General features: G+C 41.2%; 2 protein-coding genes across 2 annotated transcripts in view; both read right to left on the bottom strand.

Moving 5' to 3' along the window:
• prkaa1 (protein kinase, AMP-activated, alpha 1 catalytic subunit) overlaps positions 1 to 5,271 on the bottom strand; it is an 11,185-nt gene extending 5,914 nt beyond the window's left edge. Inside the window, exons 1-8 of the mRNA XM_029444588.1 lie at positions 5,175 to 5,271; positions 3,136 to 3,277; positions 1,906 to 1,999; positions 1,450 to 1,594; positions 1,205 to 1,292; positions 846 to 1,070; positions 219 to 738; positions 1 to 73 (exon numbers count right to left, since the gene is read on the bottom strand). The exon at positions 1 to 73 is cut by the window's left edge and continues 54 nt beyond it. Coding sequence (XP_029300448.1) covers positions 1 to 73; positions 219 to 738; positions 846 to 1,070; positions 1,205 to 1,292; positions 1,450 to 1,594; positions 1,906 to 1,999; positions 3,136 to 3,277; positions 5,175 to 5,271 — 1,384 coding nt within the window. The remainder of the gene's footprint in view (positions 74 to 218; positions 739 to 845; positions 1,071 to 1,204; positions 1,293 to 1,449; positions 1,595 to 1,905; positions 2,000 to 3,135; positions 3,278 to 5,174) is intronic.
• A 3,979-nt stretch (positions 5,272 to 9,250) lies between these two features.
• aif1l (allograft inflammatory factor 1-like) overlaps positions 9,251 to 11,234 on the bottom strand; it is a 30,435-nt gene continuing 28,451 nt past the window's right edge. Inside the window, exon 7 of the transcript XR_003833170.1 lies at positions 9,251 to 10,971. The gene's annotated coding sequence lies outside the window, so the exon portion shown is untranslated. The remainder of the gene's footprint in view (positions 10,972 to 11,234) is intronic.

The raw sequence follows: 11,234 nt of genomic DNA, 5'->3' as shown, positions 1-11,234 counted from the left end.
GAAGGCTCATCTTGGTTTGCATCCCAGTAATCGGATTCTTCCTTTTCACACGTAGATAATATGGATTCACAACCTGGAAGTTAGAAAACGGTGAAGAAACAATGATTATATGAAGCTGCCTACTCTGACATCACACATTGTTATTCACAATTAAGTAACTCAATCTCCAACTAAACTAAACTACAACAAACGCCCCTCTCGTGGAGTTTCTTGCTCACCTTCCACTCATAATCCAGCTGTTTCATGGCCCGGCACACTTCCGACATGATATCGTTGGGTCTACTCTGACTCCGGATACCCAGGTGCCACTTGGCCCTTCTAACACCCTGGTGCTTGGACTTCTGGGGGTTCAATTCGTCCAGTGTGTGGCGAGGCCTGGGAGGAGTCTCCGCCAACAGGAATGGTACACGCTCAGGGTGGGGCTTGATGAAGCCGGCCACAGCTGCACCAGACGAGGTCAGGTGCTGGTCATCTAGAAAAGAGTCGGGGGGGCTGGACGCCAGGTAGAAATCCTTGGCTTCACTCATGATGCGACGATTGTCAATGATGAGATGGTAGGCGACGGCCAATGGATCCTGATGGTTGCGACTATATATGCAGGCCAGGACCTCCTCCTCTGTGCACTCAAACTTCTCACATACCTCCTTCAGGGCCTCGTCGTCAATCATGTTGTTACTGTAGGAGGGGTCCTCAGGGAACAAGTACTTAGGGAGGCCCTGTTTGAACCACTCATCCTCTCTGCAGGACGAGAAATTATTTTGTAGTAAAACACCAGACCATGAATGCAACACGCGTTTCAGAACGTAAGAAAACGATGATGTGGTTGAATATGTAGTCAGGCTCACCGAATCTCTTTGATGGTGGCTCTTTTCATGGGGTCCACCTGCAGCATGTGTTTAAGGAGGCTTATTACCGAAGGGTTCAGATACTGCGGGGTGAAAAAGATCCCGTCGCAGATCTTCTTAAAGAGTGTTGGCACGTGGTCGTCATCAAAGGGAAGCGTCCCACACAACAAGGCATAGAGAATGACCCCACTGCTCCAGATATCTACTTCTGGACCAGCATATAACCTGAGGACGAGAGAAGCGAAGCAATCGTGTAATCATGAAAGCAACGCTTTATTATTTGTTTATTCAGCAACATAATGGGAGCTTAAGTTCTGTGTCAGTGTCAACTTGTAATGATGGCACAACAAAAACATTACCTTCCTGAGATGACCTCAGGAGCAGCATAGTTCGGAGAGCCACAGCTTGTTCGCAGGAATTCTCCATCTGACATCATGTTTGATAGTCCTGCACAGAGTTTCACAGTTAGAATAAAGGTCAGTATCAGCTGCGATCCACCATACATCACATTTAGAGTTACTGAACAACACTGTCCTACCGTTTCCATGATTTAACATTTAAAAACATCCCCTGTGGAGACCAGAGTTTAGGATTGATGACTCACCGAAGTCGGCAATCTTGGCATTCATGTGTGCATCAAGCAGCACATTTTCAGGCTTGAGGTCCCGGTGCACCACCATGTGTCTGTGGCAGTAGTCTACTGCTGAAATAATCTGCTGGAACAGCCGACGACTCTCCTTCTCATCCAACTGTCGAAGCAAAAAATTATCCATTAGGTGTGATCTTCTCCGTGACTCAGCTGGCACATCTCAGCTGACTAAGCAGCACTTCCTGTTGTGTTCAGATATCTTTTTCAGCCGATGGTTCACAGGTTGCTGTATCTGCACTAAAGGCTGACAATAACACAGAGGATTACATAAAGCACGTGTATTCTCTGGTCACCTGACTTATATATGTATATATATAATATACAACATCTGCTACATATGAGAAGATTGAAAGAAAATGTGGCACATCATAATAACAGACTTTAAGCATCTTCCAGTATTCAGTGCATTACCTTTCCATTTTTGCAGATGTAGTCGAATAGCTCCCCTCCAGAGACATACTCCATCACCATGAAGATATCTGTCGGGGTGCTAATAACCTGATACCTGCAGACATTTACACAAAGTTAAAATCATGTGCGTCATCAACAATTGGCAGATATTACCCTGCTCAGATATAGACAGTTATGAAGAAATAGGACAGTGTGCCATTAAATCTCCTGGATTTGGTATCAAACTGTGGAATATTGCAGTTAAATCAAAAGTGGCTAAGGAAATAGTTTTGTGATCTGCAAAATAAAGTTAGATATTACAGTAAAACAGTGCTGGTCTCATCTTAAATCTACCATCACAACATTTCCACATCTGTCTAAAAGTCTACAGGAAGAAAAGTGTCTCAAAGTTCAAATGACCAAAGTTTCAGCAGATGTGACAGATGTTGACCAACTGCTTATCTCATCTGTCAAAATGGCTACAAACATCCTGTAAACCAAATGGAGCTGTAATGCGTTATATTGCTCCACTTGTCTAAACTCGACACTATTCAGACGGTGCCGTGCCCTCTGCCCCAGTGTTTGTCAAAGATGGGATCTCTCTCACAAAGGCACACACAAAACAGAGTTTACATTCTTGTGCATGCCTGACATGGAGCTGGTATTTTAGGCAATTAGCCACACTTCATGGTCACTTTAATGACTCTGTAACTTTGGCCTTGGGCCTTTGCTGCAGACATTCACCTCCCGCTTAGGAAGTATTTTTTGATCGCACTCTTTCCAGCTACAGTGTACGGCATTTTTGTGTTGCCAAATGTCGTGTTTACTTACATTGTTGTGGTGTTCACCATCACTGCTTGACGCACATGTGCATTAAATCACTAACAGCGTACTGAGCTGGCCTCTGATCAGTGTTTGGCAAATACACACAACTGGATTGGACAATAACTGTACAATATACAGAGTGAATACACCTTTAGTGAATACTAAATTAAAAGGAGAGATCACCCAGCAAGGCGTGATGAAATACGATGATAAAGCACTTTTTTAAAGAAAGATCAACAGAGAGGCTAACCAAAACAGGCAATAAAGCAGATTGAGCCAAGGACTGAGGGGCGAGGAGACTGGGTCAGACAGATATGGATGTATTCCAAAACACACCATTAAAGCCTGGAAATACCTCAGTGGGTGGCATAAATGTGGCGGCAGGGGGATTATGGAGTAGCGAGCAGGGTGTAATCTAGGACTTACAGTTTAATTATGTGAGGATGCCTGAAAAGCTTGAGGTTCTGGATCTCCCTGCGGATCTTTCCCACCACGTCCAAACTGCGAATCTTCTGCCTGTTCAAGATCTTCACAGCCACTTGGTGCTTGGTCAGCTCATGTTGGCCCACTGCAGGATAAAACACAATGAGCACACATGAGTAGAAGCAAATACAATCCCTGGACATATTAAAAGATGAAAGAGACCACAAATAAAACGAGGATAATTATAGAACAACACAAACATATTGTGGCGATGAGGTTGAAACCTTGCATATTTAAAATGTTTACTTCTTAAGAACAAAGCAAGATATTCATAGTTTAAACCTGCATTAACTTTGGGTTAGTGGACACCAGCTGTGAACATATATCTTTTGCAAATAGTTGCTTATTTACACAAAGCAACATTACCATTCCTTTAGAGTCATTTTACTGTCCAGCTGATGGATGTTACTCTAATGTACACATGCCCTTTAACCCTGGTCTCCACCAAACCCTGAAGGAATATCTGGCAGTTAAGCCTCACTATTTACACCAGCTAGTCGCTAATGTTGTCCCTTTAGTAGGGAAGCTGCAGGATGGAAAACCAAAGCAATGAGCTAAAAGACGCTAAAATGCTCTGTTGAGATGAGGGGAGCTGCACGGGCAAGTGGGTTTGTCACCCATTCACATACAAGTAGTCATTTGATATGATGTTAATATAATAATATTGATCATAGCAGCTTTAAGAGCTACACAAATCATGAAGTGTTGGTATTAAACGATAAAAAGCTAGATACGTATCTTTAGGAGGTAGTTCAGTCAGTGGCTTTTAAAGGAAGTTCCAAAACCAAAACAAGAGATCTACCTAATCCCAAAGATGTAATCATTCAGTAGAAGTGGAAAATAACTCAAACGACAAAGATTCCCCGTGACAAAACGCAATATGCAACAGCAGGAGGAGAAAAGCGTGCAAAGATATCCGAAATATATCAGAACGCATGACCCTTCAGGGAATGTGAATGGATGATGGGGAGATAATAAACAGCTGCCATTGATTTACCAGTGTTGCTGGTAGTGAACTATTAACCAAGTCTCCAACAATCAATACCATAATCACAAAGCAAAGGAGCATGGTCTTCTTTCTTACAACAACACAACCCTGTGTGCAGAGAGATGACTATGACTAGATGCCATCTACAATAGCTTGTGGTTGTTTGCAGAGTGTCTGGTTGGTTCACTTCATTTGGGTATATTATGGCTTAATCATGAGTTCTTATGAGTCACAATGCACTAAATTGTGAAGCAGAAAGCAACCTGTAGAAGAGCTTTTTTAGAATAGCCATTTAACTATAACATCGGTCAATAATAGGGGCACAAGTGAAAGGAAAATGTGAGCAAGTCTATAAGATGTTTTAGACCAATAGGTGTTGGTACAAGCAAAGCTGCATATTGACTAATCGTACCGCCCTGTGGACAACACTGGGCGTAGAGTATGCCCTGCTCCCTCCTCACACACATCTAAATGCACTAATGTGTCTTCATGAGGATGGCAAATATAACTCCTGGGGAGGGCAGAGTTGAGACTAAATGTGCTGCAGAGCTGCAGAACTTTTTTTTATATTATGTGTGAAAATAGAGCAGAAGAAACGACATGAGTCGGGATAACTCAATGCTCCTCATTAATATGTACCTAACAGCAGTCAAGGGGGGGGGGGTTTACTTCCCGGCGTCTGACTTGACAAGCGACTTGTGGCTCTCTGGCTAGCGCGCAACGCATCCGCCGCTATCTGATTATGTTGCTAAATATAAGCTAATGTCATATAACTTGTATTGTGTAGCTGTCGCTGGCAAATGCAGCTACCTCCCAAAATAACGTCACGTTTGTCACGAACAAGTTGAGCTAACTAGCAGGACAACAAGTGTGCTACCTAGTTTCTGGCGTTGCGACAAGTTAGCTTCCCTAGCATGCTAACATTAGCAGCTAAGCTAAAAGCCACAATCGTTCAGTTGGCAGGATGCGCGGACGTCAGGACAGTCAGACATACCTTTAACCTTTCCAAACGTCCCCACTCCGAGTGTGTCTCCGAGAATGTAATGTCCAATTTTAACTCTTCCTTCATGTTTCTGTTTTTCCGTCGCCATCTTCCCGCAGTGGCCTTGCTGCGGGGTTAGCTAGCTGCGAGCAGAGATGGGCCGAACTCCGCTGTGTGTGTCTCTACTCTAGCGGCTGAGCTCCGCGCGGGGGGAGGCGGCGCCGCGGCTCCTGCGCGATTCGTCAGAAGCGTAGGCGGCGTAGTATGATGCATTCAAATGCACTCAGTAAACTCCTAAATCGGAGTGTGATATCAACTTTACATTTACACATCCACAATAAGAGTTGGACTCCAAACTAAATTGTGGACATTTGTACCAAGAACTGCATCAATATGCCCCCCCCACGATAAGAAACAATAAGAATAAGACAGTTGACAAATATTTTGTCGACCAACGTTGTATATAAGTACAGTTGTGTGTGTAAATAATGTTTATGTACCTCATGGATATGATGCGCTTATGTTTTCTTAAATAAAGAAAAAAAACTGAATTTAAGTATAATTAGTAAAAATACTGTTATAAGTAATAAATAATCAATTTACAATTTGACTTCAGTAAAAGCACAAAAGTATTAACATGAAAAATACTAAAAGTAAAAGTACTTAATCAGCACAAAAGCCCATTTCAGAATGATATATATTATATGATGTATAATGTGTTTATAACTTTAATGTACTACATATAATGCAGGTGAATTTCAACATGGGCTCAACAAAGTTTATCTTAACATGATAATTATTTGGTGATTATATTTTGTATTATTGATCTGAATCAGAATCTTTAAGGTAACTAAAGTTATCCAATGAATGTAGTGGAGTAAGTTCATGTATGAAGTGGCAGAAATGGAAATACTCAAGTAAAGTGTCTCAAAATTGTACTTTAGTAAATGTACTAAGTTACTGTCCACCATTGTTATTTTGAAATCAAGGTCAGAGTGACTAGAGTGGAAATGTACATTAGATAAACATGTGATCATTAATGAGAAACAAAAGTGAGACACAATTGTTGCTGTCAAGAGAAAAAAGGAACTCAGTAGAAAACATTAACACATGTAAGATTAATTATTTACAGAGAAAGCCAAGATAAAGATTGTCAGGCTCTTATTCATCAGCTGGAGATACATTATTGTCTTATTATTATCATTAAGGGTTGGACAAGCAAATGAGAGCGAACATTTGGTGGGTTTAAGAGAAGGAATAACACTCATCCACCTCCAGAGATCTGCACCACTTAAGAATTCATGGGAACATTATCTGAAGATAATTCTGGTTATTAAAGTTTCATGATAGAAAATGTGCCTGATAATAAGATTCCTGTGTTTCCATATGTGAGCCACACATCTGTGATCTCCTATATGATCTACAGGACATCGTTATAAACACAATTCTTTACTTAATGTCTTGCTGAGACATCAATGGACAGATCTTCTCTGACATGTGACACAGATGTGAATGCTCCCTGTGCTCCCCATCTACAGACAGTCAAAGGCAGCTGGATGTTGCATCTCAATGATGGTTCTTGAGTTTGAACGAAGTCATACTGTATCTCATGACCTGGAGGACTGAGGATGAGAGACGTTGTGAATAACAATGAGCTCGTCAGGACGTGAAGAACTGCTCAGTGACAGAGATGGACGACCCTCAAAGCATCCCAAAGAACAAGGAAGCACATCATACTGCACTTCAAGGGATATCGTCAATAACTGCCACAGTCTTTAGTTTTTACTAACGTACAGGACAGACTGAACAAATACAGGTTTCACTCTGTCAGTGAGCGATTATTAAAGAAAGAGTGGGCTGCTGAAAAGTTACCATGACTCCCCAGAGACGTCTGGTAGGAATTAACATAGTACCAAAAGTCCTTGTCAATGACACTCAGTGTATGTGTGTGTGTGTGTGTGTGTGTGTGTGTGTGTGTGTGTGTGTGTGTGTGTGTGTGTGTGTGTGTGTGTGTGTGTGTGTCTGTGTGTGTGTGTGTCTGTGTGTGTGTGTGTGTGTGTGTGTGTGTGCTGGGCTTTCTCTATATGTTTTCTGATTAAAGAATACTGATTAGATTAACCGTTTTATACTTCCCCATTTTAGGACACAAGAAGCTATTTAACATAACAATACAACAGAGTGCATGTTTGTTAAGTTCTGTTTCTGATTAAAAAAGATTATGAGGAGGGAATTTGAGAAGTGAGGGCCAATAATGTCTGTACATAATACATGTGTTTCTATTTCTTCACAGCTTTAATAGAAACCTGCAGATGTGAAGTCTTCTCAGTGGGGACATCTAGTGGTGACTTGTCAGTATTGCAGGTGGATTTGTAAATTGAGCTTGTGTGCACGTGGGAGAAGTTTGCCTTCAGGCAGAAGTCTCCTTAGGGTTTAGGCAACACACGTACTTTGTTAGGTTTAGGAAAACATTCAAGTTGGGATTAAAACAAACTCTTTCTGCAGTGCAGCTCCATGCCAGTGAATCCAGGTGTGTTTATGTAATGAATACATAGGCTCTGCTTCATATCTTCCTACAGGTTCTTATTTTTGTTGCATTCATTTTAGGAAGTAGGTCAAAGGTTAAATGTGTGGCATCTTATCCAGAAAGAGGACACGTCCACTCATAATATACTAAAGTAGCCGGACAATTTGATTAATTAAGTCGTGAGTATGTGATGATTACATGATCATATTGGGTTTAGAGGAAACATTAGGGCTAAATGTGAAAAGTCAGTCAGAGTGAGATTATTTTTTTCAACATCTCTTCAAAATTAAGCAATGCTTATTTACAACTTTCTGTAAAAAGTGTTAATGTGTAATTTCCTTTGAAACGTACAAATAAAGGTATATACATGAGTCAACGTGTTGCTCGGGTTCTGCATGTCACGCTCTGCTGGTTCAGTACATCAGCAATCAATCTGTATTTTAATGGAAAAACACACTCGCTGGATCCTACATTTCCCATAATGCAACTGAATAGCGTCTTTCATTATGTCCTCACTGGCTCCTAAATACACCCTGCTTTCCAACTCCGTACCTTCAGCTTGTAATACAATTAAATCTAATTCTGAGATGACTTTATTAGGGTTATAACACTTTCCAAAGGCTCAGTATTATCTGGGGTTTACTAATGAGCCTAACTTATACCTTACATCTACTACTGCGTGTACTTTTATATTATATAATATATTTATAAATAATTGTATTGTAGGCTGCTGAGGATCTTAATGGACTTTATCACCACCAGTCTATTAAGGATTTAATCTTTATTATTCAATTTGTTCTATTAATGGAGATAATGCGGTTTCGCATTTTTTTCACGAGTCCATTTAAGGCGGTGCTTTATCTCCAGACATTAGTTTCACTCACGTCCGGACTCTGAGCCCGCCTGCAGAGGGCAGTGTGTCTCTGCAGCAGATACTGAGGAGGAGGAGGAGAGAGAGGAGGAGAGAAGTCCTGGATGCACTGCAGAGATGCATTCAGTTTCCATGTCAGCCATGCCCCATTAATTACCATCAATACAGAATGATACACCCTTTGAAGAATTGACTCAGCATGCAAGAGAAATAAAACATGTCTTTGAGTGAGAGGGAAGTGAAATGATCTGAATGAAGCACTACTGCAGAACATACGCTACATTATTCAAACCATCCTGACACGCAACTTACGTTTGAGATCTGGAAAAGTAGATGAAATACAACCAAAAAGGTGCAAAAATAAATGTGACTGAAGTAGCGAACATCGGCCCCAGGCTCGGGTCACCACCATGAGCTGGATTAGTTTTGTTTCTCCTTACACAGAATCCCAGCTGTGTCCAACGGTTATTTCCTCCACTGTGCCTACGTAAGCTCCAGGCAGTTCATAGCATGTCATTTTAATGACAGAGGTGCTTATTATAATCCTACCGGATCTGCCTGTGCACTTATTAAAGCATTGCTTACTTAGCACTACGCCACACCCAAGCACCTGCTCTCCTATTGTCATGAGCGGCCTGTAACGTACACATCATGAAACTAAACCAAACAAATGACTGTTTGCAGTTGCAGCTATTTTCTTTTTTCATGAAAACATTTTATTGCTCAAGAATGTGTATTATGCATACAGCTGCACGTACATGAAGCCACGTGGGAAGTTAATGAGGAGAACATATGGAATGAAAGCACGAGACACAAAAGATTCACACACTGTTCATCTCTGCCTGTGAACTGGGAGATGATCCTCGTGCAAAACTCAGATCCAGATTTTCCCAATTGGTAATGCACACGCACGTTTACCTGCACTGATGCACTTAATGGACAGCTGAATCGTTATGACTGCAAGCCGAGGTCACTCACCTTTCACATATAAGACGAGGGGAACAGTATGCATGAACACAAATCTCCCTCTCAAAGTAGAACGTCATCTATAAACACAAGAGTGGAAATGTGTTTTGTACACCGGTGTTTACTAGTGAAATAAAACAGTATTTAAGCACAATTAAAACTCTATTAACGGCCAATTAAACGTGTTACACGTGTCATTTTTCACCCAAATTCAAACGAGTCAACAGTTTGAAACTTCTCCACACGACAACAATAAACATTTCAAAGGTTAACAGGCCAGTGTAAGAATTTTAACTCCTTTGGTGTCTGCACACAACGTGCATCTGGACATTAACAGATGGAAACAAAAAGGACATCATAGTTTTAAACACGTTTAGATACTAAAAGTACCGAATTCACAGTAAGTAGTGCGAGTTACAGGAACACTGAGGCACAAGTTACAGAGTTCACAAGAGAATGAACCCAGTTCTACACAGAGGATGTGTGTGGGGGGGGGGGGGGAACAATGATTCAAGACAAAGAGAAACTAAGAACATGTGCATCGCAAGACAAGTATAGGGGCAACTGAAACACTCAACAAACTTGCTAGGGCTTTAAAAAAATAAAATCACGGTAAGAAAAGGGAAACGACTACATTTAAAAAAAAACCAACACGGGTGAAGTTCACTCACTCGGAGTGTCGTGGAAACACCATATCAATAGAATTCAACAAACATCATCAAAACTATCTCACCAAATAACATTATTTCACCGTTTCCTGGAATGCGTAAGCTAAGCTTGAACTGTGCACTCCATCCTTTTTATTTCTTCAATCTGTGTTTTAAGCTGTGCAGAATCTGCATGTTGAGGCACTTGGAAAGAATATGATTGTACTGTGTTGTCGTATATTATGTACATGTGTTAAGCTTGTGTGTCTGTAAATCACACTCCTTCCAAAATGAACGTGTGCTTAAAGCTTTACAGATCTAAAAGAAATCGGAGTCAGGTTTGCTGTTCTTCAAGCCGCATACTGAAACTGAAAGTCCCATGGTCAACATGATCTCTTAGTGTTCTCCAAACTAGTGAGTGAATGTTAAAAACGCAGTACAGTCATCTACAAAAAAGTTTTTCAGATCTCATGAGGTGGCCATGATAACCTACTTACTGATGCCAGATCAGTATTCGGGCTCCACGGGCTGATGACTTTGACCCAGAGGAAATGGGCTGGGCCTGTAATCTCTGGCACCTGATCTAAAGAGATTAGCCTGCAGGAGTCCATCCCAGACCGCTGAGGACAGTGCAAAATGTGCTTCTCCAAAAGCATCCTAAAAACTAAACCTCTGGAGAATCTGGAATCTTCCCTTAAAATATATCCATGAAACACTACAAAGCAGATTTACAACTACAGATGCTACATTGTTACTAGAAGGGGAAAAAACATCATTTAGTGAGCTGTGGGTCACAAACACCTCACACACACACCCGTATAGGGGACTTTAAGTTCTGTGTCGTGTCAACTGTGTAATGATGGCCACAACACAAACGATTACCTTCCGAATGACCTCAGGAGCAGCATAGTTCGGAGAGCCACAGCTTGTTTCGTCAGGAATTCTCCATCTGACATCATGTTTTGATAGTCCTGCACAGATTTCACAGTTAGAATAAAGTCAGTATCAGCTGCGATCCACCATACATCACATTTTAGAGTTACTGAACAACACTGTCCTAACCT

Source organism: Cottoperca gobio, chromosome 12 (genome assembly GCF_900634415.1).
Source record: "Cottoperca gobio chromosome 12, fCotGob3.1, whole genome shotgun sequence".
Lineage (NCBI taxonomy): Eukaryota > Metazoa > Chordata > Actinopteri > Perciformes > Bovichtidae > Cottoperca > Cottoperca gobio.
The sequence above is the reverse complement of the archived record's forward strand: the minus strand, read 5'-3'. Positions and strand labels throughout refer to the sequence as shown.